This window comes from Lobosporangium transversale (assembly GCF_002105155.1).
Source record: "Lobosporangium transversale strain NRRL 3116 chromosome Unknown BCR41scaffold_46, whole genome shotgun sequence".
In the NCBI taxonomy this organism is placed as follows: domain Eukaryota; kingdom Fungi; phylum Mortierellomycota; class Mortierellomycetes; order Mortierellales; family Mortierellaceae; genus Lobosporangium; species Lobosporangium transversale.
In genome coordinates, this window is record NW_019029024.1 from 38,555 (window position 1) to 65,564 (window position 27,010).

The 27,010-nt window shown below is 39.8% G+C and overlaps 8 protein-coding genes across 8 annotated transcripts; 3 read left to right on the top strand and 5 right to left on the bottom strand.

Moving 5' to 3' along the window:
• The first annotated feature begins 398 nt into the window (after positions 1-398).
• Positions 399-2,787, top strand: BCR41DRAFT_425134 (hypothetical protein). Its single transcript, XM_022030543.1, has 7 exons — positions 399-640; positions 734-1,281; positions 1,369-1,645; positions 1,772-1,782; positions 1,941-1,962; positions 2,086-2,261; positions 2,400-2,787. The coding sequence occupies exons 1-7, from the start codon at positions 496-498 to the stop codon at positions 2,610-2,612; spliced, it is 1,392 nt and encodes a 463-aa protein (XP_021877461.1). The 5' UTR covers positions 399-495; the 3' UTR covers positions 2,613-2,787.
• Positions 2,788-4,306: 1,519 nt separating this feature from the next.
• Positions 4,307-5,715, bottom strand: BCR41DRAFT_361037 (hypothetical protein). Its single transcript, XM_022025437.1, has 2 exons — positions 5,628-5,715; positions 4,307-5,528 (listed from the first exon to the last, which is right to left on the bottom strand). Exon 2 carries the CDS (start codon positions 5,496-5,498, stop codon positions 4,410-4,412), a length of 1,089 nt encoding a protein of 362 aa, XP_021877462.1. The 5' UTR covers positions 5,499-5,528; positions 5,628-5,715; the 3' UTR covers positions 4,307-4,409.
• Positions 5,716-6,371: 656 nt separating this feature from the next.
• BCR41DRAFT_361038 (hypothetical protein) lies at positions 6,372-7,957 on the top strand. The gene has a single exon (XM_022025438.1). It carries the CDS (start codon positions 6,441-6,443, stop codon positions 7,926-7,928), a length of 1,488 nt encoding a protein of 495 aa, XP_021877463.1. The 5' UTR covers positions 6,372-6,440; the 3' UTR covers positions 7,929-7,957.
• Positions 7,958-8,247: 290 nt separating this feature from the next.
• Positions 8,248-10,417, bottom strand: BCR41DRAFT_389230 (hypothetical protein). Its single transcript, XM_022028101.1, has 6 exons — positions 10,241-10,417; positions 9,589-10,136; positions 9,190-9,469; positions 9,037-9,047; positions 8,722-8,919; positions 8,248-8,579 (listed from the first exon to the last, which is right to left on the bottom strand). The coding sequence occupies exons 1-6, from the start codon at positions 10,374-10,376 to the stop codon at positions 8,373-8,375; spliced, it is 1,380 nt and encodes a 459-aa protein (XP_021877464.1). The 5' UTR covers positions 10,377-10,417; the 3' UTR covers positions 8,248-8,372.
• A 3,096-nt stretch (positions 10,418-13,513) lies between these two features.
• On the bottom strand, positions 13,514-16,739 carry BCR41DRAFT_425138 (hypothetical protein). The gene is made up of 7 exons (XM_022030544.1): positions 16,158-16,739; positions 15,501-15,660; positions 14,890-15,277; positions 14,491-14,779; positions 14,339-14,349; positions 14,033-14,227; positions 13,514-13,846 (listed from the first exon to the last, which is right to left on the bottom strand). Exons 1-7 carry the CDS (start codon positions 16,333-16,335, stop codon positions 13,592-13,594), a joined length of 1,476 nt encoding a protein of 491 aa, XP_021877465.1. The 5' UTR covers positions 16,336-16,739; the 3' UTR covers positions 13,514-13,591.
• A 2,724-nt stretch (positions 16,740-19,463) lies between these two features.
• On the bottom strand, positions 19,464-24,296 carry BCR41DRAFT_340799 (exocyst complex component Sec3-domain-containing protein). Its single transcript, XM_022022213.1, has 11 exons — positions 23,866-24,296; positions 23,507-23,656; positions 23,273-23,385; positions 23,061-23,153; positions 22,882-22,945; positions 21,755-22,770; positions 21,481-21,592; positions 20,884-21,376; positions 20,506-20,716; positions 20,009-20,332; positions 19,464-19,845 (listed from the first exon to the last, which is right to left on the bottom strand). Exons 1-11 carry the CDS (start codon positions 23,972-23,974, stop codon positions 19,492-19,494), a joined length of 3,039 nt encoding a protein of 1,012 aa, XP_021877466.1. The 5' UTR covers positions 23,975-24,296; the 3' UTR covers positions 19,464-19,491.
• A 978-nt stretch (positions 24,297-25,274) lies between these two features.
• Positions 25,275-26,378, top strand: BCR41DRAFT_168459 (hypothetical protein). Its single transcript, XM_022019697.1, has one exon. It carries the CDS (start codon positions 25,575-25,577, stop codon positions 26,247-26,249), a length of 675 nt encoding a protein of 224 aa, XP_021877467.1. The 5' UTR covers positions 25,275-25,574; the 3' UTR covers positions 26,250-26,378.
• On the bottom strand, positions 26,220-26,605 carry BCR41DRAFT_361043 (hypothetical protein; the record flags this gene model as incomplete). Its single annotated transcript, XM_022025439.1, has 1 exon — positions 26,220-26,605. A coding segment is annotated over exon 1 (178 nt), but the record flags the coding sequence as incomplete, so codon positions are not given.
• Between the last annotated feature and the right edge of the window lie 405 nt (positions 26,606-27,010).

Here is a 27,010-nt window from a genome sequence, read left to right on the forward strand (position 1 = left end):
TGTATTTGTGAGCCTATTGTGAATAGGCCTTTCCTGGTAAAAAAAAACCCCCCCAACGGTGTAAAAAAAAAAAAAAAAAAAAAAAAAGAGCATTTTAAGATGTGTAATGTCAAATGGATGCACATTTATTAAGATTGCATGGCATAATACTTATAATAAAACGGCATGCATTTTTGATCTACTTGATCGCGCGTTGTACAACATGCAAGCTGCGTTGGAAGACGTTTAGTCTCTTGTTATTACTTCCTCATGTCTTTCCCAGGTCCGATTCTCGTAATGCTCTTGCTCTTTGACCTTTACTAACGAGGCTTTTGCATAACATTAAGAATCAAATGGCAATCATGATCAACCAACGCCCTTTATTTTCTTTTAATTTTTTTTTTCCTTTTCTTTCTTCTCTTTTTTCATCTCCTCCTCTTTCTCACCAGCAGCCATTCATCTCTTAAGAGCTTACATTCAGTTCTCTTTCAGATCACTTCCATTATTTGCAATACCATGAGCACAAACAATAACGCTGATACCCTGCCACATGTATTGATCGCAGGTGCTGGTCTCGGGGGATTGCTCCTTGCCATGTTGCTTGAGCGAGCTGGTATATCGTATACGGTATATGAGAGATCGCAGAATCTTCGTGCCTTAGGTATTTCTCGGATCATGACTATAATGATTTAGTACCATACCCAGGCACATCAAATTGTGTATTGATTTTATTTTATCCTTCATGAATGGGTAGGAGCGGCGATGGGGTTTGGGGCCAACACACTTCCAATTTTTGAGCAGCTCGGTATTCTCGATGCTACTTACGATATATCATACCCTTGTTATACGGTTCAGATGTATGATTCCAATATGAAATCCATTGGAGGATTCGACTTTGATCATTACAAGGAGCGAACCGGTTACGATACCATCATGTTTTCGAGGCCAGACCTTCATAATTTGCTTCGTTCTCATGTCCCAGCTGAGAAAATTTTGTTGGGCAAACGGATCCTATCGCTGTCGCAGGATGATGATAGTGTCACTATTAAATGCAGTGACGGTACATCCTACAAGGGCGATATCCTTGTAGGCGCTGACGGTGCATACAGCGCAGTGAGGCAGAGCCTATACCAGCTCATGGCAAAGAATGGAGAGGCGTTGGGGACAGATGCGGACGATCTGACTGCTGGACACATCTGCATGGTTGGAACCACAGGTCCATTGAGTGCTGAGAAATACCCCGCTCTCAAGGATACATTTTCACATTGCAAACGAATTGTTGCCAATGAGTCCAAGTATTCGGTAGGGCCAACCCTCTTCGGTTTCTATCCACTCCATTAGATCGCTAGATACTTATATACTATTTCTTTCTCCTGTTGGCCTATTTAGTGGTCAGTAGTAACGGTGCCTGGAAATCGGATATGTTGGGCCGTTATCCTTCAATTGGACAGTACAGAGTCCAAAGATGCGGCATTCCGGAACTCAGAATGGGGACCTGAATCCAATGCGACAATGATAAAAGAGTGCTACAACTTCCGCAATCCTTTAGGAGGCGTCATGGGAGAATTGATGGATGCTACCCCTATAGAAATGATCTCCAAGGTGTTTTTAGAGGATAGAATGTTTGAGACGTGGAATTATGGACGAACTGTACTTATTGGTGATGGTAAAATGAGCTCGCGATCACGATATTGAATGAAAAGGCAATTATTCTGTCTATTTTCTTTTTACCCTTTATCGATATTAATCCTTACTTCTACCTATGCTTTTTTCCCCTCTATATTTTATAAAGCTTGCCACAAGGTAAACAAGCGAAGTTTCTGTTATTCTGCCTTTAGTATTTTTTTACTCATGCACGAACAAAACACCAATCATGAACGAAATCTAATATTTATTGTTCACCAACACTAATTACCATGACCACATTTTGCATAAATTTGTATTCATGTTCATCCGGACAGTTCCTGCCGAGTGCCGGACAAGGTATAAATTCGTGGTGATGAAAAACGTCAATTTTTTCTTTGCGCGCATTGATGTGGCACTGCAACTTCAACTTTTTTTTTTTTTTTTTTTTTTTTTTTTTTTCAAATTATATTATTTTAACAGGAGCTCAGAGTGCGTTTCAAGACGCCGTCATTTTGGCAAACACCTTATACGACATGCCTTCATTCACACTTGAAAACATCAAAGCAGCTTTTAAAGAATTTAAGGATCAACGTTTTGGTCCAGCGACAACCCAGATGGACAAGAGTAAAGTCATGGGTACCCTGCTTTACGGACAGGTAATAAGCAAGCCAACGCCCTCAACTGGTCATAAAAATCTTAAAAAAAAAGTCTTGATGCAATTACAAATTACAATTACCAATTTTTTTTTTTTTTATTTTTTTTTTTTTTATTATAACTATTATTTAACTCCATAGATATGGAGTGAACGCATGACACGACACATGATTTTCAACTGGATCCCTAAGAGCATTCAGACACAACAGTTCCTCAAAGATACTGCATATCGCCCGCAATGCACTTTCTTGCCATTTGTTAAGAATCGAGGCACAGTTACTGTATTGGAACAAAAGCCATCCAAGAAGCATGCAGAACAACAGACTAGAAGAGCCACTGTTGCGGTGATTTAATCGTACGAAGTAACTATTTATATTTACTACACATAAACAGTACTGCATATGCAACAACACCATGAAAAATGCGCATGTAAATATACATATACATCTAGTGAACTGAAATATAACAACACAGCAGTATTCAGTAAATTGGGCTTTTTTGGAGAAGCAGGGCCAACAACAAAGACGCTCACACGTATACAAATAAAGCATAAAAGATTTAAGATTAATTTTTTCAGTTGAAAACCTTAATCGAATAAACGTTGAGCCATAAATCACTCTTTTTTTTTTTTTTTTTTTTTTTTAAGCAACTTGAGATTTTAGTCATAAAGTCGAGGGCTGTTTGACTGGTATCAAACCCTTGCCAATTGGGCTCAAGGCCTAAGATCACAGACCTTGCTCTTATACTTATATAATTATATACATATACATATAAAGTAAAGATAAAGTGGGTGTTACGGTCGGTAGCGGCGACGGGACTGCCTTAATTTGATATGGATGATATTCTTGTTAGAACTGATGGCCTTCAAGGTAGCGCCGTTGGAAAAGAGTTTTTATCGAAGGGCTAGCATGAATAAGGGTCTATTTGCTTCTGTCAAGAGAGGTTTTTTCCAATATCTTACATTTCTCCTGTGCTCTTAGTTCTGCCTGTATAATAAACGTATTGAAAAACGGCAAATGAATGCAATCAAAACTTGAAGAATCTGCATTTAGTGCCTTTTTTTTTTTTTTTTTTTTTTTTTGCTTGTCTGTTATTTTTATAGAAATGCTGCATGCCTACCCTTACCCTAGACATGATGATTCACCTTGAACATTTTGTTTATAAATCACCAAGGCTGCATATTGCTCTATGAGTCAAAGAGAGAAGAGAGTGTTGTGTAATTTTTCTTTCTAGATTGCACGTGGGGTTACAAAGAAAGAAAAAAACGCGTTCAATCAAATGAGCCCAATTTGCTAGGTTTGGCAAGCAAATTTGCCTGCCAGGTGACACAGAATTCAAGGCGCCGTAGGAGCACAGTGCGATAATAACTCGACCAATGAAAAGCAATAGCAAGCACGCTTCTTTGGAAGGAGCGGCTGATATTGCCTCTAAGGGGGAAAAATTGACCTTTGTCTTTGAATGAAATCTCCCATATCGCGATATCCAAAGATAGAGGGGACGGTGGTGTGTAGAATAATAGTTTCTCCTTGTGATCCCGAAGCAATTGAAGGAGCAATCTAAATGAGTCTTTCATACATTTGATCTTCTATGCTAGGTCGGACCAGGAAGACCACCTTTAGAGGGATTTTATCTACGGGTTATTTCGACTCAATAAATAATTGGAAAGATTTTGATCCCGGTCATCTGATAGTCAAGACAACTCTACTCCAAGAAGCTTTCTCTGATTACATAGTCCGACATGCACTTGCTGGGCCTTTGCCTTCAAGAGACTGGCATTCGTAGCAGAGTGCGGAAAACGGCGCTTCAGAATGGTTTCTGTCATCAGATGGCTGACATGCCTAGCTTATTTGAAGACCTATATAGGCCAATGAAGGTCGCCGTTACTAAAGAGGGCTGTAAGTGACAGAGCAGTGGCTACCATCGTTTGACAGTTACTAGCAATGGAAGAGTTACGTTCATCTATGCCCATAAATAGCAACAATAACAATAAAAATAACAATAACAATAGAAAAAAGTCATCGTTCACCTCTTGTTTTTTATTTTAATGCAATGTTCTTTATTATCTGCCGAGTTAGAATGAATACTGACAAGACAGATAACGAAAAAAGGCGAAATGAGACTGAAGGGTATGGGTTGCGGTTATAGGGGCACTATTTTGGAACGGAACGCGTACATGCCTGGCGTGGTCTGTTTTTAAAGATATCACTCTGGCTGGACCACATGACGTATTCGTTCACACCCTTAACAAGAACCAAGTTGCCATCGTTTTGTATAGTCATCCTGTATTTACCCAGGTTGGCTCTGTTAGGCTCCCTTGTGCAGTGAAACGGAATGCCTTCGGCCATTTGGACCAGACAAAGCGCTCCGGTGTTGGTGAGGTGAATATAAAACTCCTTGCCTTTCCAGTTGATACCGTGATTCCAGCACCAGTACATGTTGGGCTGAGGAGTATAGTACCATAGACAGAGATTACCATCATCTTGGACGTAGAGGCGCGCACCATTGTCGGACCACAGACTTTGGCCTGGACGGAGGAACTCTCCATCAATTAGGGTGTCTGGACCTTTGCAAGCCGCAAAGGCATTGTCCGCTCGCTTGCAAATAGGGCCATTGCGGGGTGGAGGCTTAAACTTCGGGAAGAGGTCATCGAGAGTAAGGTTGGTGCGCACCAGGGGAGGAAGCCCCCCTGTGAGGAGGCCTTTTGTAGTGTTTGATTTCAATTGAGGGTGTAGGCTATGGGTACCATCCGAGAGAGACATCCTCTTGAGATCTGGATGCCCTATCCTATTAATATCGTAAAAGATCGTACCAAGGGCGCATCCAGAATCCGACTCGAGCCCGATACCGCCATGGTTATACAGTGTGGGGTTCTCAGTATCAATTAACGACTTCATCCAATCGGTCAGCATGTTTACACCATATAAAACATCGCCCGTGCTGAGTCCGTTATCATAACGATTATTTACTGCGTCGAAGTACGATCCAAAAACGTTGAGCCATATGTCTATTATGTAATCTGTATTGGAATCCGCTACTCTCGCTGAGAAAGTGCCAGTGAATGCTCTATGAGCCACCTCCCCACTCACGGAAATGGCTAGCCTGGTCATTGACCCCGCCACACGCCTGGCAGAAACACCCAATAGTGAAGGGCCTGGCAAGCTTTCCTTATGAAATCGAATGGCAAGGACATATTGAGGCACAAGGAGGGCTAGAGCAGCCAGATATTTGAAGGTCAGCATGACGGCTTGATCCGAGAGCCTTGTTGATGGCTATTGGTGAAATGGAGAGATAGAAGAAAATAATGAGAACGGCTGATTCAGTACAGGGTTATGCCAGGACGCGTCCAAAACGTAAGCCGGTATACTTACAGTTGGGCTGCTGGAAAAAAAAGAAGGACGACTCAGGGAGAGGAGGAATGAAGGAACGGAAGGGAGAGAGAGAAAATTAAGCCCAAGGTGTTCTGGAGCAGAAACGACGTATCTCTTATATATATATATATATATATATAAATATAATAGCTTGGCATAGGAATATCCGGGATTTTTTTGTTCATGCATGTCCAGCAGCGCGATTTAGGTTGCGATGTTGATGTAGCCAAGTCTCCTGTGCCTGCCTGGCGCTGCTGTGCAATCGTTCTATAATCTCATATTTCTATGTGAATCATCATAAACGGGCTCCTGCCATCAGCTCATGCTAATGTCGTGTTTGAACACCGCTGCTGTGTCAAAGAACAGGCCATAACGGAGTTTGTTGGGTATATAATGTCTAAAAGAGGAGGGAGAGTAGAAGGAAGTGGTTGAGAAGGTTATAGGAGCATTGAAAAACGATGCAGACACAAGAGGGGTTTCAATTTAATATTTTGTATTTTGTGCAACACCTTTCTGCTGGACGCTTTGCTTTTAATGGTGCACTATCATATATACTTTTAGGACGCCAAGGCGGATAAGGTGGATTGTTATCAATCGAGAAAGGCAAGGCATGCAAGAGCAGTGGCTCTCCAATGTTGCGTTAAAAAGTTGACTCAGGAACTTGGGGATATGAGGCTTTTTTTTTTTTTTTTTTTTTTCGATTTAAATGCAAGGTGGGACAAAGGAATTGCGCCGTGGGTTTCTTTTTGTGTATGGTACATTATATCTTTATCAGCCTTCTTCTGTTTACCTCTGTCCTTACTTACATGCGCTATGGAGCCGCACTATCTACAGACACGGCGTCATCCGCTGCTCCTGCCCGAGATCCTTCATTGCCTTGGTCGATTCATCCCTCTTTGGCCTTTCAATATTGATTTTATCGATTCCGGACAGCCTCAAATATTCGATGCAAAAACCCTGTTGGCTTGCCTGCTCGTCTGTCGAACTTGGTATTCAGCTCTCCATCCTTTCCTCTGGCATACCTTCGATGCTCGATATGAGGTGTGCCCTATCTTTAGCCGTGTCTTACCAGAAACCCTGAAGAAGAACGCCAACCATATCCGTTCCTTCATCGCAGGCCCCACCTTCATGTTCACTCTTACGGACACATTACACCTCCCTAAACTTGCCGAGCTTGTTTTCGACAGCTTTTCTGATTTGAGGACGGACAGAGGATCTTACATAGAGTCGTCCGAATCCTTGATGATCGTCCGCAACCCGCATATCAAAAAACTTGGTTGGAAAGGTCCTTATGTGGACATATTCAAGAGGCATCCGCTCAAAATCGAGCCCCTCATAGGCCTCCAATGTCTGACAGTGTTGGACCTCATGGGCTGGGATGCGTCGGGGGGCGCTCTCAGGCATGTCCTCTGTGCTGTTGCCAACACGATCACTTGGATAAAACTGCTTAATGTTTATGGTGTTGAGGACAGAGACGTCATGGACATTTCTTTGCCATTGGTCTCTATCTTGGAGATCGAGATATTAAACGAAAGAAGTGAAGGTGTAGAGAGGCTACCCCATTGTTGTCCCAAATTAGGCCACCTGAAGTTATGGTTCCAGCTAAGGGCCACTAGGGATCCAGGCTTTCTGTCAGATTATTTCAGGTCTATCAAATCCCCCTCATTGGCCTCGTTCGAGATGTGTGAACCATATGAAAATGGGATCGTTGAGGCGATTCAGGGCTTTGAGGTGCTAAAAGCGTGCACGTTCATGACCACAGATCTAAACGTGACTATTACAGAGGCGATCTTAAGATGCCATGCGTGCACGCTCACAAGGCTTAGCATCAGCTTACAAAATACATTAACTTTTAATATTTTGAACGTACAAAAGCAAGTCGAAGTTTTCACCATTATATTAGAACGCTGTCGAGGGTTGGAGGAGTTAGCGCTCATCGCTTTTGGTGTCTACTTCACAGATGTTATGCTACTAGAGGAGATGTTTAAGCGGCCCTGGGGCTGCCATAAGCTGAGGAGGTTCGAGATAGATGGTCTAAGGTCGACTCTGCCTGTAGAAGAAGAGGGCCACGAGATCCATAGCTCATCGCTTCTGGCGCTATTACCGCTACCAGTGGGTTATGGGTGGTGTATACAAAGATGCCAGGCGGTAACTAGGGCAGTCTACAAGATACGGAACAGATTCCTGCGTCAACTATTGGAGTATGTGCAAGAGTTTTCAGACCTAAGAACCATCCAGTTGAACAGTATCACCTTCGTCCGGGGCAGCATGCCAGCCAGCAATTCAGTAGCAAAGAGATAGAGAAGATAGAAAAATAAAGAGTGGCTGGTGTTTTTTTTTTCTTCCTCATCCTTGTAAATCATTAAAACGACCATTTCCATATCACATTCGCTGGTCTTTAAAAAAGACATAACGACGCTCTTCATGTAGGCATCCTATAAGACGTATTCTGTGTATTTTAAATGTCTGATTGCCTCCATTGGCCTTACGGTAGGAGAGAGTTGTGGATAGAGTTCAGGCGCTCTGGCTAACACATGAAAGAAAAAAAAAAAAAAAAAAAAAAAAAAGCATCATTCATGGCTGCACGAGCCCAATTAGAGCAAAGAAAAGTTAACATTGACTTAATTTCAACTTTAATTTTTTTACAGAGCATAGAAGAAATGAGGATGAATAATTAAAGAAGTATAATAATAGTAATGATAGTATGTCAAACTCGAGTAAAATATTATAAATGTAGTGTACATCTTAAACTGAGGCAGCTTTTGGAGTCCTCTCTTTTGCATAGCGCTCAGAGACCTTCTGTGGGGTAACTGGGAGTACGCCACGGTTCTCAATATATTCCAGGAATGTAGCTTGAGGTCTATAAGAAGCATCCTTGAGGAACTGCTCCATTTGTATTCTCTTTGGGATCCAATTGAAGACGATATGACGGAGTATCCGTTCCTTCCAAGTCTGTTTGTAAAAAAAAAAAAGAAAAAAAAGAAAAGAAAGTACCTGACTTTAGTACTTTTCAATTTTTTTTCATCATAGAACCCAGATCTTTCCTAGATGGTTTTCATCTCTCTTTTTCTTTTGTTATTATTATTATTCATACCTGACCAAGTTGAAGAGTCCCCATGAACTTGCTCTTGTTCATCATTCTTTTTACGGGTGCATAACGCTCGTCAAAATATGTCTTGAAGGCTGTTGTGATATTGGCAGGAGTCACTTCTCCCATTTCGTAAATACAATTGGCAAGGACGACAGCATCTTGCATTGCGTTCACAGCACCTTGGCCAGCAGTTGGCAAGAACTATTTCAAAAAAAATAAAAATAAAAAAGGATGCTCCGTTAGAATAAGAATACAAGAGAAAAAAAAAAAAAAAAAAAAAAAAAAGAAATCGCAATTTTTCATTATTTTTGGAATTACCTTGTGGGCGGCTAAGAAGCAGATTCAGATGGTAAAAAAAAAAAATTAGATATCAAGTAAAAATAGATAATATCATCAATATTCGCAGCCAGGCATTAAAAAAAAAAAAAAAAAAAAAAAAAAGGAAGAACAGTAAGAGAGGCAGGAGCTTACCATCGCCGATGAGGACAGTTCTACCATGGTACCAAGTCTCGAATAGCTTTTCTTCCAAAAAGACATTGGAGATCTTTTCCTTCGGCGTACTATCGATTAAGTCTTGGACAGTACCTCCTCCGGGAGATTTGCTAGTAAAGACTTTGCCCATGATACTGCCATCAGCATCTGAAGTCCATTCCGAGTTGCGGAACCTGGTGTCTTTAGAGGCCCTTGAGGAATCGAGTTGCATCGTAACACCCCAGCACAATCGGTTCTCACGCATGTTGACTGTGTGCCACTGTTTTTGTATATGTCAAAAAAAAAAAAAAAAAAAAAAAATTAATACATTTGATCTATGTGTTTTGCCAGAGGAGATTGTATTCATGTATTTGTTTTTGTTTTTGTTTTCGTTTTTACCGTAAAAGGCGCACCACTGTTGATGATACGTTGAAAATGCGCAGTTCCGTTAGTAACGGTAGGGAACTTTTCAGGGTCCAAGGAGTCTGTTGTTCCAACCATGCATAAATGTCCCATCTTCAGCTCTTCTCTATCAGAAGCAGGCAAGAATCCTTTCCTGTCCAAATGTTTGTACAATCCCTGTCGGACTCCCGAATAAGCACCATCTGCGCCAACGACAATATCACCATGGTAAGTAGATCCATCCGCCATCCTCAACATCACCCCAATCTCATTCTGTTCCAGCGATAAAACCCGCTTCGAAAACACGACTTTTTCCTTTGGGATATGTGAATACAACAGCGCATGGAATTCGGGTCTCGTAAACATGATAGTGGGGTATCCGGTTAACTCTTTATAATTGCTGAAATCGATTCCTGACATGAATTTAAACTCGGTATCCAGCATGTCCAATGCCTTGGCAGGCTGAGAAATGGCCAGCATTTCCTCCAGAATACCAAGTTGTTCAAATACAGGTAAAATATTAGCACCGAACCCCATTGCTGACCCTAAATAAAAAAAAATCAAGTATGACCGATCAGGTTTGTCAGTCCAATTATCCTTTTGTCCTTTGTCTTTTTTTTTATTATTATTATTTATTTTTTTTTATTACCCAGGCATCTAATTTCTGGTGCTCGTTCATAGATCATGTATGGCACATTTTGGCGTTCCAAGAGTAGGCCAAGGAAAAGACCGCCGATGCCAGCACCGGCAATCAATACCATTGGAGGTGTAATTTGTGAACTCATTATGTGGTTGTTAAATGAGAATTAAAAAAAAAAAAAAATGGTGATAATAAAAAAGGAGAGGAGGAAGAGAGGGAGAGAGAAGAGAGAATAGAGAAGAGAGAGAAGAGAAGAGGAGGTCAAGCTAAAAAAGAGAATGAGAATGAGAATGAGCGAGGGAAAAATGTGGTTTTACTGCTGTGTGCGTACAATTTGCGAGCGATTGGCCAATTACAATCATTCATTCCGGTCAACGCCCTCCTTTCCTTAACTGCGCCTGTACTACGCTCCAGCTCTCATTATCTGGATGTCGAAAAGAAGAAAGAAAAAGAAAAAGTCGGTCTCGATGTGATTATGAACAATCAAGGTCCGACATAATATTGGCGCATGAACAGGTGCCACAATCAAAGAGCCAGGGACACAAGCAAAGAGTCGGGGCGCTGTTTAATTGATCCTTGCGTTCTGGACCAAGTCATAGCGTCTCTTCTTCTTTTCTTTCCTTTGTGCATAAACTAACCTATCCAATGGATAGTTTAATCCGGTGGACGTGCATATCGCTGATGAAGCAAGGATAGGAATGCACGGATGAATAAATTGATCTTTATGAAGGGGGAAATTTGAATGATCGGATAACATGCATCTTTTGTTGTTGCTGTTGTTTTTTTTTTTTTTTTTTTTTTTTTTTTTATAACCTAATCATGTACTTGTCGCTGACAGCTGTCAGGTTAGTTTTGGAACAATTAAATCCTTTACAGATTTTTTTTTTTTTTTTGAAGTTGAACAATGTAAATTTAATTTTTAGATGTGAAAGATCTTTAAACAGTTTAGCTTATTGTTATAAGTAGCAAAGGAGGGATATTGCAGTATGATTGGTCGCCACTGCTACTGCCGCTGCCACTGTCTTTCGCTTCTTGGTGTGCATCCCAGGGATGGCATATGCATATTGTGCGCCCTTCACCAACCTTCATTCCTTGCCAATGAACCATCACCATCCAAGTAGTGATCTAGTAATTTGATGTTTTTGATCACTCGTTATGGATACGTCCCCTGGCCTGTTCATGTATTAAATTCTCATATACTGGGACATGTATGCAGTATATATGCCGGGCTCATTACCCTTATTCCACATACTCACTGGAAGGCAGGTTACGGATGCCTTTGTAAATTGTGAAAACGACCCATGCCAAAAGCTCCTCTCTCGACATGTTTCAACAAAAGGTGTCGAGGCATCTCCTATGCCTTCTTCGATGTCGTACCGTCGTCGTATGTTCTGCAGTGACGCGGAAGAGAAAGCAGAGCATCAAAGACATCGTCCTTCATTTGCACGGACCACATTCAATATCGTTAATGATGTTTATTTCCTGTGTTTTTCTAAGGTACCCTAGCCGTTTTTTTTTTTTTTTTTTTTTTGAGCTCTTTCATTCTGGCCCGGGCGACTACATGAAGATATTGAGAAAAAACAAAGTTATTCAGCCAAATAAGCGATTTAAGCACGCGCTTCAACTTCCTTTCTGGGGAATACAAATAGGCTTTTTTTTTTTTTTTTTTTTTGCTCACAGACAATATGGACAATAAGAAAAGGTATGAGCGGCGGCAATGAAGGCGGCTTGGGAAGGATAAGTAGAGAAGGACACAGACTTTTGCTTCATGACTTTCTGTAATCCAAGTATGGCCATTTATGTGTGAGGAAAAGATTACATTTATCATCCGCTCTGTCAACCTGTGGCATACTCTTGATACAAAGTATAAAAAAATAAAAAAATAAAAAAATAAAACGCGTAATCTAGCATTTGTCGTACCACCCTATCGTTAATTGGTGATCACCCAAGTTGCTCTGTATGTATAGTCAAGTATATATAGTGAATAGAAACAATATCAGCGAGAGTGAATGGATGGTATATACAAAAAATGGCAACAGTGGGAGTTAAGGGACAAATATGCGTGGTGAGGATAGCCAGCACATTTAGTCTTTAGGCCTTCTTCTCAGCTGAACGACCCCTTTGTCAGGCTATAGGGGCAAAGATCTCCTCAGCAGACCAATTTTATTATTTGTTTATATAAGAATGATCCATCTATAATCCTGTAGTGGCAAGCAAGGTTGCTAATCAGACAATAGTGCTTATTGAGATGTCCCTAGATCACGAACTCGAGCAAGATTTAGGAGGCCCCGGGCTCAGACTGGGAGACAATGCAAAGCTGAGGCTTTCCAATCTTGTTCAGAGAAAGATGAGACCAAGATTGGCTCAACGCCTCGCAAAGTGCTTTTATCATTATTATTATTATTATTTTTCTTATCCTACATTTTTATATTTCATAAAGCCATAATCTTTATTCCTACATTTGCATTTATGTTGACCATCTCTCCTTCTTTTTAGCATCACCTATTCTCTTCCTTACTTTGGTTCATTCAACAGCTTGATCAAGGCCAAGGCCAAACTCACTTGGGGATAAAAAGAGAAGGCTCTGGTTTTTCCGTGTGTGCCATGTGCATGATTGTTCCTTTTTGAAGAGGAGGCGTCAATGCGGTGCAAAATGCAGGAGGCCTTGGTAGCTTAACTCAATTATAACTCTTCATTCCACTTCATCAGTACCAAAGACCATTGCCAATAACACTACACATGCTACATGCATATAAAAACCAATGCAGAAGGCAGCAAACTCAGGTTCCAGGATCATGTAGGTGTCCAATAAAGACTTTTTCCTCTCACCCTCTCCTTCCTCCCCTAGCTTTTTTTTTTTTTTTTTTTTTTGTTCATGGGTATTCTTCGTCATCAATGGAGCATTGATATTGGAGTATAAATACAGCAATCTTTCATTGGTTCTGCTTTAGCAGTTCATCCCCCTTCCCCTCCTTCTCCTTGACTTTTTGTCTGAACGGATTTTGAGGCAAGTTATCCTACCACAGTCCTAAATAGTATTTAGTTTCGCATGAACCTACAAGGAGCCTTTTTTCTTTTTTCTTTTTAATAATTCATAAGAGCACAAAAGCAATATTCAAATTTTGCCTGGAGGAAGCAAGCAAAAGCATACGGCCATTTCTCACGTCCATTAACTGTTATATAGAAAAGATATTGGGTTCCTTCTCAAAGCTTTTGCATATCATATTCACGTACACACTTGTACATGTACTCGCTGCCTTTTTTTTTTTTTTTTTTTTTCTTCTCATTACATTTCATTAAGTTGGGCTATATATGCATATCGTTTGTTGAATAGGAGGGAGGGGGGAGGAGGAGGAGTCATTAGTTAGGGGTACATAGGGTTTCAGAGCCGTCATGATCATCATTATTTATGCTAATCTTGCTGCCTTTATCCCTGAGGACAGCCAGAGTTTTCTCAAGACTTGGTTGATAGCATGGGGTGAGTGTGCCAGTGTCTTTGATTAGAGGTAAAAAGGATACCTGTGGACGATAGCATACCACCCTGGACAAAAGAGACTTCCATTGCCGCTCTGGCATATTCTTGATCCAACATCGAACCATGCTAGCCCTGACACCCTATAGATTAAGGAGCAAAATGAAGAAGAAGAAGAAGAAGAAAAAAAAGTCAGCAATGGCTCACGTTGATTTAAAAAAAAAAAAAAAAAAAAAAAAGAGTCAAGAATCAACTTTGACGCGTAAATAACGATCGATTCAGTTCAAAGTAATAAAAAAAAAAAAAAAAAAAAAAAAAGATGGACTTACTTTGGCAGAGATCAAGGCTATCATACGGCTGTGGTCAAATGCTAGTTTGGCAATGGGGGCAGACTCTTCTTTGTACTCTTTGAATATCTTTTCTACGTCTTTTACAGATTTGGATGTCAAGACATTAAGCCAATTTGCAAGCACTACTGCATCTTGCATTGCAACTGCTGCTCCTTGTCCGCCTGCGGGATGAACCTAAAAGGAGAAGGAAAAAAAAAAAGTCAATTTTACTGGTTTCCATTTTCAAAGCTCAAAAACCAATGAATGAATATTCCTTAATCAGTGTTGCATTTGTCTGTATAATACCTTGTGGCAGGCTAATATCCATTGTAATTGCAATAAGTATTAAGGGAAAGGAAAAAAAAAAGCAAGGATTTGGTCCAATCATGTCAGATCATGAAGCAAAAAACGATAGTGTTGAAAAAAGAGAGCAAGGTACAATCATTTTTTCCACTTACCATCTCCAATCAATACAGTCCTGCCATGATACCATGTTTCGAACAACTTTTCTTCCAGAATGGCCTTTGAGATCTGGTTCTGTGGGGTATTACTGATGATATCACCCATGGTAAGGTTTCCGTTGCCACCTGGAAGAGGAAAGTCCCAAACGTCTTCACACATTGCAATGGCAGCTTCAGCTCCCCATTCCGTGTTTCGGAAACTATCATTGAGCTTTGCTGATTCTCCATCCAGATACTGAATAACACTCCAACATATGACATTATCTGGTGCTGTATAAGTAGACCACTATATAATATCCAAGGATGTATAAAACACAAAATCAGTTTTTTTTTTTTACCCCATTACAATTTTCAAAAAGAAAGAGAAAAAGAGAGAGATGGAACAAGTAAAATTACCGAATAACGCCTGTCTGTTGCGACGATATTTTTGTAGTGGCAAAGAGGGTTCGTCAATTCTGGAACGACCGATGGATCCATTGGGGAGGATTGTCCAACGAGACATACACAACTATAGGGCAAAGCTTTATCGTCACATGAGGGTAGCTTTCCTTCCTTCTTCAATTGTTCGTATAGGTTTTGCCGTACCCCTGAATATGCACCATCAGCCCCAACGAGGATATCGCCGTCTGCAAATGAACCATCTGAACATCTGATCTGAACACCAAGGTCACCCTGCACGGTGGAGAGGATTTTTTTGCCCATGTGGAGCTTATGAGGAGGTACTTGTTTGAGGAGTAGATCGTATAATGCACTCCGTGGGATGATGTAGCCCGCTGAACCTCCACTAGAGAGGAAAAAAGGAGAGAAATGAAAATAAAATTAATATAAAGGCGCGTCAGGAGGAGTGAGCATCTAAATGGCTAGTAGATAATATATTATAATGAGTCTAATGCATATTTATATGATGACAAAAGCAAAGGCAAAGGCAAAGGCAAAGGCAAAGGCAAAAGCAAAAGCAAAGTTGATGGTTCCCCATGCATTGGGTTTTTCTTCTTCTTCTTATTTACAGGAAAGTAGAGGCCTTAAAGTCCATTACAAAAGTAGGCTTGCGTTTCTCGTTGAAGAAATCCATGTGTTCACATTTTTTGCCTCTTGCTGTAAACTCGTCGTAGATGCCAATTTGTTTGAAGAGTGGTGTAATATTGGCACCGAGATATACAGCCGAGCCTTTTTGTTGTTGTTGTTGTTGTTGTTGTTGTTTTTATTGTTTGATAATCCAGAGACGCATGTAAGGAAAGAAAGAAAGAAAGAAAGAAAAAAAAAAAAAAAAAAGCCATTGAAATATTTATGTTATAAAAATAAAAAGATAGAAAAGGTAAGCACGAATTGGTTAGGCAATTAGATAGACAGACAAGGAGGGACACAGACAAGCATACAGAGTACTTTTTCTTTTTTCTTTTTTATTGTTGCCAAAGAGACAAAGGAAACAAGAGGAAACAAGAGGAAGCAAGAGGAAGCAAGAAGAAGCAAGAGGAAACAAGAGAAACAAGAGATAAAGGAGAGTTATATTTTTCTTTCTTTCTATCTTTTTTTTTTTTTTTTTTTTTTTTTTCTTCTTCTTCTTGTTCTTATTATCCTTATTTTTATGCTTGTTCAATTGCTTTAGTTTGTTAAAGTGGTTATATAATCATTATAATCAGATAATCATTATAGTCATGGCTTACCAAGGGTTTTTACTTCGGCCGATCGTTCATAAATGTCGTATGGAATGTTTGCTCTTTCAAGCAAGATGCCAAGCATCAGCCCAGCGATCCCAGCACCGACTATCAGTACCTTTGGTTTCCCTTGAGTGGAGACGGAGAAGGAGTCGGGATTCAACATTTTGGAGGGAGATGTACACATGTTCGTATTACAACAGTATACAGGAACAACAACGGATAGAGATAAAGATAAAGATAAAGATAAAGATGGCACAACAATAACAAAAGAATAGCTTCTATAACAATCCTTCCTTTTTTTTTTCTGTATACACAAGGGGAGGGGGTAGATAAAAGAAACAATAGAAGCAAAGCAAAGCAAGCAAAGCAAGCAAAGCAAAGCAAAGCAAAGCAAAGCAAAGCAAAGCAAAGCAAAGGGAAGAGAGACAGGGGAGAAGAGAGGGCGTACAAAAGAGGAGAAATTAATGAATACTGAATATGGAATATTAAAAGGGTCTGTGTGTTTGCTAAAGTGGACAAAGCGAAAGACAAGGTTGTCGGTTGCAAAGAGCGGAATGAATGCGGAGATGGAAGCAATGAATGATGGAGATGATGGAGTTGAAAGAGAACCGAAAACTAAAAAAACTAGAAAGAGAAGGCCAAAAACTCCTTCTTTTAAGAGTATATAAACATACATATATATATATAAATGTGTATGATGGAAAAGAAGCAAAGTGCTCATAATTCTTTTCTGTCTATTCATCCTCTCTCTTTCTCTCAATATTCAATGTTCAATGTTTAATGTCTGTTTGTCAACTCTCTCCAAGCATACACACACATTGTTTTTGTGCTCTCTCTCTCTCTCTCTCTCTCTCTCTCTCTCTTTTGTTTGAGTTATCGACCAACAAGATTTAATATCAAATCAAAACAAATATGTTTGCTTTCTTTACTTTTTTTTTTTTTTTTTTTTTTTTTTTTGCTTTGTAAACCATAAGAACATTGGCCATGGGGACAAGAGAAAGGACTATCGCATTGAGCACGTCTTTTTTTTTCCTTTTTTTTCTTTTTCCTGACCTGAATAACCTGAATGACCTGAATAGCCATTTTTTTTTTTTTTAAAAAAAAAAAAAAAAAAAAAAAAAAAGTACATGCAATGCATGCATTGGCTAGATAGATAGTTAGATAGATAGATAGCTAGGGTTGGTCAGAGTTGTATGAATAGCATTTTTTTTTTTTTTACAAAACGGTCAACCCTTGTGCCAATTCCAATTGCAGTAAGACCCGTTTGGACCTGTTACAAACAATGGTGTATGTGCCCTTTCCCCCTTACTCACCTGCATCCTGTACCACTCAGCTCACTTCATCTCTTGCTCAATAAAAATGCTTTGTTTTTCAGGACATCAAACATTTCTAGGATAGCAAAGTATCTATTCTATCATACATGTTGAGTTGACAATGAAATGAGCAACAATAAATAAAAGAAATATTTATATATAAAATTGGTCAATGTAAACGGAATGAATGAATGAATGAATCTCTCAAATGAAAAATAAACTGTTTGCCGGATATATTTTTATTGATCATTCACCCACCATGCACGTCTTTTTTTTTTTTTTTTTTTTTTCCCTCCACTACGCTTTTTTTGCACTTTTGCACTGCAGATAAATGCTGCAAGTATAAAAATGCCACAGCAACACTCATTGGTCGATGCATGTGGTCCGTTAAAAAAAAACCGGTTAAATCGCAAGATCTATCAAAAACAAAATCTCCTCTCTCTTAGACATGAACACGACATCTTTGTTGACAATCCATATTATCCCCACATTAGCCCTTTTTATTTTGTTTTGTTTGTTTTGTTTTTTCCTTTATTTTGTCCGCTTCATTTAGTTCCGGCCAATTTCTTTTTTCTTTTCTGCTGTACACTTTTTTTTTTTATTTTTTATTTTTTATTTTTTTTATATTATTGTTTCGCGGTCGTACCCATTGGTGCCATTTGTTTTTCTTTTCTTTGCACGGATTAAACGTATGGATGGAAAGAAGAAGAAGAAGAAGAAAAGAAAAAAAAAAAAAAGAGGGGGTGGGGAGGAGAACTAACAACCAATGCGGAGTTTTTTTTTTATTATTACTATTCTTTTCTTATGAATCCCTTGAGAGTTCCAACATAGTAGATGTACTTTGTAGTTTGTAGTTTATAGCTTGTGTAGTTTATAACATGTAGTCTGTGTAGTTTTTCATTCTTACCATTAGCCGATAAGCTGCAGTCAAGATGGCGCCATCTTTATCTCTATCAACCTCTCTTACTATAGTTTTTTTTTTTTTTTTAAATATCCAGGATAAATGCGTTCGTGGGTTGTGCACCTGCATGCATTTGTTGCATTTGTCGCATTTTATTTATTATATTCATGACAAGCATGACGGGATATTTTAAAAAAAAAAAAAAAAAAAAAAAAAAAGTAAATGCAAGATAGACAGACATGTACCGTAGACATGACACAGACATGCATTTCTAAATTCTAGATAATATTACTTCATGGAAATATAAAAAAAGGAGAGAGAGAGAGAGAGAGAGAGAGAGAGAGAGAGGGTAAGAGAGAGGAGAGAAAAGAGAGAGCGAAGGAGGCCAGACCCTTTTTTTTTTTAAGAATGTACGTCTGTAAAATATATTGTTCAGTCATTGGACAGAATTTTGTCATGACCAACAAACAGGTCCTATCCAATCGTTGATCTATGCCGAAAAGTCCATCAAGGCGTTTACCCTGTCTCACATACAAATTTATAAAATGTATGAACCATGTACGACACCAAAAAAAAGCATTAATAATTCATCGCAACATTAATTGTAATGCTGTCATACAACAGGAAGCAATAATAATAAAAAACTGTGCGACCATGTGGGACAACAGAAATGTTGCGACAGGCCAAACCGGTACAGCCATTGGTACACAAAAAGCACAAAAGACCCTTTTTTCCTTTCTATCTTTACATCTTCATTTTTTATTATCCTTACTATTTTTTATTTTTTATTTTTTAAACATTGAACATTGTGGACTTTTGAACGTGTCTCTATTGCAACCTTCCCTCTATTCTAATTTGCTTCTTATTAATAGCAAATAATAACAATAACAATAACAATAATAATACTAATAATAAAAAGTCCCTCTCCTCTCCCTTCCATTACCCCTTCTCCTTCTTTTCTTTTCTGTCTTTTCTCTTTTGCTTATCAATGCACCCTTCAATGTTTTGTTTTTTGTTATTGTTTTTGACCTTGGTCTTGGTCTTGGTCTTGGCATTGTAATTTTTCATTGGTATCTTTTTTTTTTTTTTTTTTTTTTTCCTCTTCTTCTTGGTCGGTCCTTATCTTTTAATGATGGCTCTTGCTGATATCTGAAAAGTACCCAAGCAATTCCTGCATCGAGAATTCCATCTGAACGCCTGCATCCGGGTAACACTCTCGGATCAATCTCGAAAACCGTTCGTGTTGTCGGATAATCTCCTCTTGAATACCTCTCCAAGCTACCTGCAAAAGCCCTTCTTCTTCTTCTGAGGTGAAATGTTTTTCCACCTTCTTGTACAGGTGTGCTAGATCCTTCTTCACAACCGATCCCGAATACTGTGAGACCACCTTCTTGAGTGCTTGTTTGTTATATGTCAAATGGAACGCCACGTCTTCTGAAGCCTTGGCCTTGACTAGACCCTCCACTCCATCAAAAAAGTCCTATAGTTTCAAAATCCATACACGTGTATAGTATGTATATAAAAAAAAGACACTAGAGTCAGGATACTATAGTTGTAGACATGGAACGTGTCCAAAGATACATTCTTGTTCAACTAGACCCAAAATAAGGCAAACAAGCTAAATCGGGGGTCAAAACGCTTACCAAAAGCTTCAACAATGTCCGTCGGACAACTCCTCGGACATATGTCTCTAGATGACTCTCATATGAACTCTTTGCATACTTCATGTAGTTTTCGAGGTTCGGGATCTTACGCTGCCGCAACTCTGAATAAAAGTGATGCATATTCTCAATGTTGATCACATGGGATCCCTGCTCCTTATCATCAAAGTCCACAGTCTCCTTGGCCAATGCTTCCGTAGATTCGAACATTACCCTAACAAGTTTATCATACGCTGTCGTGATCAACTTGCGAGCCTCAATATCATCATTGCCATCGAGTAACGCCTCCATCCTCTCGGCGAAACGCTACAACAAGATAGACAAACAAATAAATATGCAAATAATTAATCAATCAGTCAAAACTCTATTTTTTTTTTTTGTTGCCTCATAAGAGATAACCTTGCATTCAAAAAAAATAAAAAATAAAAAAGAAAAAAGAAAAAAGAAAAAAAAAAAGAAAAGAAAAGAAAAAAGCTTACAGGGAATATACGCATAAATGGTAAGACGCCCTTCCTCTTGGTCTTGTGCCGCGCCTCTTCAATAAACTTGAGCTGCTCTTCTACATACTTTTCAAACATGCCCACAAGTTTAGTGTGTAGCTGAGACAGCATCGTAATCAAAAAAGCTTGATCAGATTCCACAAAATCCTTCTGCACACGCTCTACAGCAATCATCATTCCAACACATTGGCTATAGGTGCGTAATAAAATAATAATAATGATAATAATAAGAGTAAGAGAGCAGAACATTAATTTCAACATCCATATTTGAGCCATCATAGCAGTATGCAGAAAACTTGGCAACATAACTTCAAAAGGAAAATAAAATAAAAGAAAAAAAAAAAAAATTATACATACACACTTTCGTTCTTCACTCCATTCTCTGCAAAGTTGTTCAGCTCAACGCTAAGACCATCAAACAAGATACCCATCAATTGCGCCAGTCGCTTGGAGCTCTTAACATCAAGACTAGGTTTCCTCTTCTCATCCAGGTCCTGAAGCGAGAAAGGTGGTGGGTCATCAATAAACATCCGCATAGACATCATCTTGGTCAATGTAAACAGGTCTGACATGTAGTTTTGTTCCCGTGCTGCCATAGCAGTTACAATCGACAATGCTTGCGAGAATGCTTCATCTATAGCAAGCTTCTCTTCAGCAGCCACATCAATCCTGCGTGATGATTCTGACAACAAAGTGCCGTCCCTATCCGCCACAGGCTGGCCTTTAATCTCGCGCGTCGAGCGTTTACGCCATGGAATCCTACCAGTTAAATCAGAAGGTGAAGATAGTGATTCACGGAGGGCTGTTCCTCCTCGTGATATAATGCTGCCATGGTATGTAGATCCAAACACTAAACCATACCAAACAAACAAATCAAACAAGTACAACACAATGTTAGAAAAAAGAAAAAGTTAAATGAATCATTACTGATTCAATAATTAATTACAGTCTTACCAAACTCGGAATCATCGGGTTTTTCTAACTTGGCAAGGTGATGAGTCGAAAGAACATTGAAAAACTCCTTGATTTCCTTGCGGAACAGTCGATTCAGGTTATTTACATAAATCTAGAGCATGGAAGAGACAACCCATTCACCTTGTAAATCAGTATCAACAAGCCAAGGAGCGGAAATAATTCTGCTTCCAACAGCTTTCAACAATAAAAAAAAAAATAAAAAAATAAAAAAATAAAAAAAAAAAAAAAAATAAAAAAAAAGTGCAAGCCTAACCATTTGCAAGTCTGCGAACCGACGCTTTGGATCCATCTCTCTCAACCAAAGAATCAATCCGCGGTAGCTGATCAAATACTTTTCAATAGGCTCGTATCCAAAAATGACCACATATCCTTTAGTCAGTGATCTCTGCTTGTCATTCAAATACTGATCTGTCAATGTCTGTATCTTGTTCCTCAAATGATCTGCTAACCGGCCTGCAAAATTCTCGCAGTGGTAACTATATAGTTCCATCCGTCCTCTGACAGCGCTCATGCCCGCCACATCCTCATCATATTTGGCCAACAACACATCCTGAATCACTGCTGCTGCATCCTCGATCTTGCGAATCCCTCGGTCAGTCTCCAATGTTTCCTTTTTCAACGTTTCAAGGACTCTATCAGGAATTGAAATAGATACCAGTAGATTCTCAAGCTCTCTTAATAGACTAGCTTGATTAGATGTCTGTACTTGCAGTCCACGGTTCTGAGATTCGATTTGTCGAATGTCATCGCCCATAGAATCCAGCTCCTGTCGATAAAGTGAAAGCCAATTATCCATATCATCTAATTCTTCAATTCCCTTATCAAGCTCTGCCATCACATCCTTAATCCTTGTATCTGACTCGATGATGGAATATACGTTCGCCATCTCCAGTGAGTTCAACTCGTTCATCAACCTCGTTTCCAACGCAACGCCATCCTCGTTCGAGGCTAGATCCATATCGTATAATAATTCTTCCAGATTCATAAGGGCAATCTCGTCTAGAGCGTCAGCCTCGTCCATAAACTTTGCTCCATTACGCTCACTCCTTGGACTATTTGATCCTCCAGGCGCAAGGGTTGATCCTAATGATGACACGGATGGGGCAACACTTCGCTTCATACGCTCTGTTTGAATGGATAGCCGTTGTTCAAAATCCTGCACAAATGATCCTGCAGAATTAGCAGCATTGCCGCTGTCGGGTATAGGGGCCATCCTGTGGTTCCTGGTATTGGTGGTGGCAGCCACTTCTCTTGCCACGTTGAATTGTGCTATTTGATTTCGATTGAGTTATATTAAATTAAATTAGGCTAACCAAAAAAAAAAAAGCTTATATCAATTCATAATTGATAGGGTCCAAGGAATTGATGTCTCTCCCTTACTTGCTAATGCTGGCTCGTCAATATTAATTAATGTCGGTAGCCTCTTCAAGTTACTTCTCAGAACCTGTCACATATATATTTAACAAACATGCTGTCAGTATTGATGAAAAAGCTGGTTTTTTTAAGATAAGAGATACTCTCGGAACAAAAAGTTGTGTCAATAAGAGACCTAACAATACCTTGAGTAGCATCATTAAAAAGTCATTCTTGAGTTCAGAGGTATCTGTTACCCAAACATAAGGACGATTGATAACCACTGTCCAGCGCTTTGCCTAAAGGATATATATATATAAATACCATTAAAAGAAAATGAATGACGTGAGAGGACTGGAAAAACAGATTAAACAAAAAAAAAAAAAAAAAAAAAAAAAAAAAACCGTGATTGACTTACATCCACGTTCTCAATCGATTTAATTTCATCCAGATGCCAAGTCCTTCCAATATGGTAAGAAGTTGCCGAGGTCTTCTTCACTTTATGTAGACGCACTTTCCCATTTGCCTTGACTAAAATGATCCAAAAGAACATGATGCATCCGCGTTGCTTCCTGTCAATATCCTTTTATTTTATTTTCTATCTTTGTACAAAAAAGGCCGAAAAAATAAAAAAAATAAAAAAAAAAGTTACCTGTCATGCAGAGATATCGAGGTTTGGAAAGCATCTTTGTCCTCTCAGCACTACCACCTTTCTTTCCAGAGGACATGATCTTTGTTTCCTTGGTTGCCTTTTCTTCCTCATAAATCTTGAGATAAGTTAACATGGTTTCCGAAGTAGAAGCTAGATAAGAGACAAAAAGAAAAAAAATATATAAATATATATATATATATATATAGCAAAAGTTCCTTGTAAATTTGCTCGAAAAGGTTATTGACATATATGTATTCTCTTCTCCTCTTTTTCTTTCTTTTCTTTTCTTTTTTTTTTTTTTTTTTTTTTTTTTCTCAATTGAAACCGGACCCTCGCATACATTTATTATTTTCACTCACATGAACTGTCGGAAAACAGGGCTTGGATCAATTGTTGCCTCACTGGGTCTTCCTTTGCCTTGGGTACAGCCATAGAGGCTGTCAGCCCGCCTCCTGCATGACCCGCCATATCAAAGTTTCCTTGGTTTTACACAAGCTGTTTCTGTTGGGTCCTCTGAAGATGAAAAAAATTGACCTGCTCTTTTCTTTTTCCTTTTTTTTTTTTATCTTTTATTTTTTTTCCTTTATTTTGGCGCTCCTATTCCTTCTTATTATTATTTTCCTTGAATGAGTAAAAATCCGTCAACTGACTACAGTGTTGCGCGTCTTTCAGCTGAATAACGAGTTTCCGCTTATTGTAACTAACTGATGTTCCAATGAAATAGAGAAAGGTATGAGTTGGAATGAAAGAAACTCAAAGTTCGAGGTGCGAGACGAGAACAAAGATGATGACTTCCTTTACCTCCTCCCACTTCTCGAATCGCCAGCAGAATGTGACTTTATCAGGGCAAAGTTCGTCACGTGCAGTCTTTAGATAAGTTTTGTTTCTTTTTTTTTTTTTTTTTTTTTTTTTTTACAAAAACGCGACTTCCCATACCTGTCCCTGGACTTGCCAGTAATAACCATTAGTTTTCTCCTTGAATGGCCGCTATCCATGCAGAGGAACTAGTTAGAGCCGTCAGAGTTCACTGCATCGTTCAAAAACAATAAAAAAATCCAACCGGGGTAGCCCCAGTCAGTTCTCAAAAATGTGATACAAAGATAACGATAGCAAAAACTGAAACTAAGCTTCTTGAAGTTACGCCAGTTATCAATAAATACTAAATACACACATAGCCCAGCTTTTCCACATATTCCCAGCACCCCAAGGACTGTGACATAGTCATCAAAGAATACATGTTTGTCAAAGCACTGATACATCATACGTCCCTTGGGAAAGTGAGTGCATCTATATGCTAAAAAGTATTGTTCAAGGAGCGCAGGGCAGTCAATACCATGTGCCGGTGTTCGGATCTGGTTTTTGCTGTTTCATATGGAGCCTGCATTACAAAAGATGTTATGTTTATTATATTAATAAATATTTATATATATATATATATATATATACTACTCAGTGTTACAGGCACTAAAGTCCATCTTCTTTCTCTTCGTTTGACACAATTTGCTGAGGAGCTCCTACTGGAGTTGTTCCTATATCCTTACTTGCATTCTGAGCAGAATGCGTGCTGGCCTGACTTTCAAGCTGATCAGGTGTTGGGCTAGGATTCCGGATGGAGAGTGCAGAAACCCCTTGAGAATGTATGCTCGTGGGCCTCTGTGGAAAAAGTCTTGATTCGCCTGGTACAGTATGCTCAGCATCCAAGGTACGTAGCGAGACATTCTCTCCTGACGATCCATGCTGAGATACATCGAGATGCCGCGAAGTTGCATTTTCCAGAGCGTCTTGTGATTGTTGACGACTGTATCTCGCATGAAGAGGATCATTGGGTCCAAGTTGCACCATGGAAGTAGCAACAAACGATTGCTGCGAACTTGGACGTTGCCTCTGAAAGCCATTGTTATCCGAGTAGATACCTCCACGTGAGTCACCAGATTCAACCATCATTAATTGCTGCTGTCTTGATGGCCCGCCTACAAGGGCAGCATTTTCATCATCTTGGCTCCATTGTGCGTACTGTGCTCCTGTAGCACCTGAGTGCTCTGATTGATAACTATACCGATTACTACCCATGAGACCTGGCATGATCGGTGGCGTGTACCTGAGAGATGACTGGGAGGTGTTGGGCCGGTTAGAGGCAAAGATAGCATCTGTTCCTGCGGCTCTCGATGAAGCAGATTCTGACCCTCCCACAGGATCCTCAAGAGAAAGGGCCAAGAAGCTCAAAGGTCGTTTTGAATCAAACCGCCGATGCTTCCGGAATCTGAAGAAGAAAAACACACCAGCTGTGATCAATACAGCAAGACCTAGCACTGATCCCAAGACGATGGGTAGTACTGAAGGTCCTGATGATGTATCGTCAGGATTGGTAGAAGTGGCCGTAGGCGAGGTACCTGCCTTTGAAGAGTTTGAAACCGATGGCAGGCTGGAGGATCCAGTAGGTTTTGAAGACCTTCCAGATGAGCGTGATGGTTTTGAATCACGCGAGGAGCCCTCTGTTGGTTCTGATGGTGAATCAGTTAAACTTGAAGGCTCTTCCTCGTCTATTGATGTAGTTTTCTCTGTAGGTTTGGTGGTAACGGGCGGCGAAGGTGCAGGTGTGGTCTTTTCAGTGGGAGGAGTGGTGGTTGGAGGAGATGGAGGGTCTGTAGTAGCAGGTGAAGTTGGCTGTGGTTCGGGTGATGGAGATGGGGCAGGGGCAGGCTCGCCAGTTGTGAGTACAGCACCAGGTACTCCACCATCCTGAGGAGCACGCTTTTCGAGGGCAAATAAGACGTGCTTACGATAGAGCTATTTCAAACCGGAAAAAATGGAGGGGTAGAATATGTCAATGGCGATCTGTCTCTCTGGCCGTTGCGTATTCTTTTGTGGTCTCGAGAGTGTGAGTGATAGAATGAGAGCACCAGGGAAAACAAAAGAGAAGAGTTGAATCGAACTGGATCTGTGCGTCTTGTTGGTGATTGATTGATCCATGCTCTATGGTAAATACAACTTTACCTTAGTTTCAAAAGATGACAGTGCGAGTGGGTAACCAGGCGCAGCGGTTGTGGTGGGTGTAAGTAAATTTAGGGCGAGGATAAGGACGAGGATAGATATAGTGGCCTTTGTGGCAGTTCGAACATTGTGTGATAGCAGTTGCATGGTCATTCAATGGAGGAATGAATGCGTTTTTTGTTAAGAATGAGGAGACCAAGCAGAGGTAAAGAAATAGAAGAAAAAAAGAGGGGGGAGAGAAAGAAGGACCATTCCTCTGTTTTCTTTCCTTCGAAGGGAGCGAAAGACGGCGGGACATGGGACATGGTTGGTTGCATTTTTTGACAATAGTGTCGGCGTAATTGACCTTTCTCCTGAATAAAAAAAAAAATGGTCCAATCCACACACAACTCTTTTGCTGTGCCACGCGTGAAGGTGCGCAAGTGCATTTTTCCCTGCAGCAAGCACAGTGCTCACTTTTAAGAAGCAGAAATGCTAATCAAGATTGAACATCACTCATCCATGTAGACAAAT

Bases quoted from the DNA above. Each gene is read 5' to 3' on its own strand.
- BCR41DRAFT_425134 (XM_022030543.1), top strand. From the start codon at position 496: ATGAGCACAAACAATAACGCTGATACCCTGCCACATGTATTGATCGCA. The intron at 641-733 runs GTATTTCTCGGA...ATGAATGGGTAG, and splicing joins GCAGAATCTTCGTGCCTTAG to GAGCGGCGATGGGGTTTGGG. The intron at 1,963-2,085 runs GTATAAATTCGT...TTATTTTAACAG, and splicing joins CCTGCCGAGTGCCGGACAAG to GAGCTCAGAGTGCGTTTCAA.
- BCR41DRAFT_361037 (XM_022025437.1), bottom strand. From the start codon at position 5,498: ATGCTGACCTTCAAATATCTGGCTGCTCTAGCCCTCCTTGTGCCTCAA.
- BCR41DRAFT_361038 (XM_022025438.1), top strand. From the start codon at position 6,441: ATGGAGCCGCACTATCTACAGACACGGCGTCATCCGCTGCTCCTGCCC.
- BCR41DRAFT_389230 (XM_022028101.1), bottom strand. From the start codon at position 10,376: ATGAGTTCACAAATTACACCTCCAATGGTATTGATTGCCGGTGCTGGC. The intron at 9,470-9,588 runs GTAAAAACGAAA...ATACAAAAACAG, and splicing joins ACAGTGGTGCGCCTTTTACG to TGGCACACAGTCAACATGCG. The intron at 8,580-8,721 runs GTATGAATAATA...TTTTACAAACAG, and splicing joins GGACTCTTCAACTTGGTCAG to ACTTGGAAGGAACGGATACT.
- BCR41DRAFT_425138 (XM_022030544.1), bottom strand. From the start codon at position 16,335: ATGTGTACATCTCCCTCCAAAATGTTGAATCCCGACTCCTTCTCCGTC. The intron at 15,278-15,500 runs GTAAATAAGAAG...TTTCCTCTCTAG, and splicing joins TTTAAGGCCTCTACTTTCCT to TGGAGGTTCAGCGGGCTACA. The intron at 13,847-14,032 runs GTAAGTCCATCT...CTTAATCTATAG, and splicing joins TAGCCTTGATCTCTGCCAAA to GGTGTCAGGGCTAGCATGGT.
- BCR41DRAFT_340799 (XM_022022213.1), bottom strand. From the start codon at position 23,974: ATGGCGGGTCATGCAGGAGGCGGGCTGACAGCCTCTATGGCTGTACCC. The intron at 21,377-21,480 runs GTAAGACTGTAA...GGTATGGTTTAG, and splicing joins ACCCGATGATTCCGAGTTTG to TGTTTGGATCTACATACCAT. The intron at 19,846-20,008 runs GTAAGCGTTTTG...TTGAAACTATAG, and splicing joins GGACATTGTTGAAGCTTTTG to GACTTTTTTGATGGAGTGGA.
- BCR41DRAFT_168459 (XM_022019697.1), top strand. From the start codon at position 25,575: ATGAGACCTGGCATGATCGGTGGCGTGTACCTGAGAGATGACTGGGAG.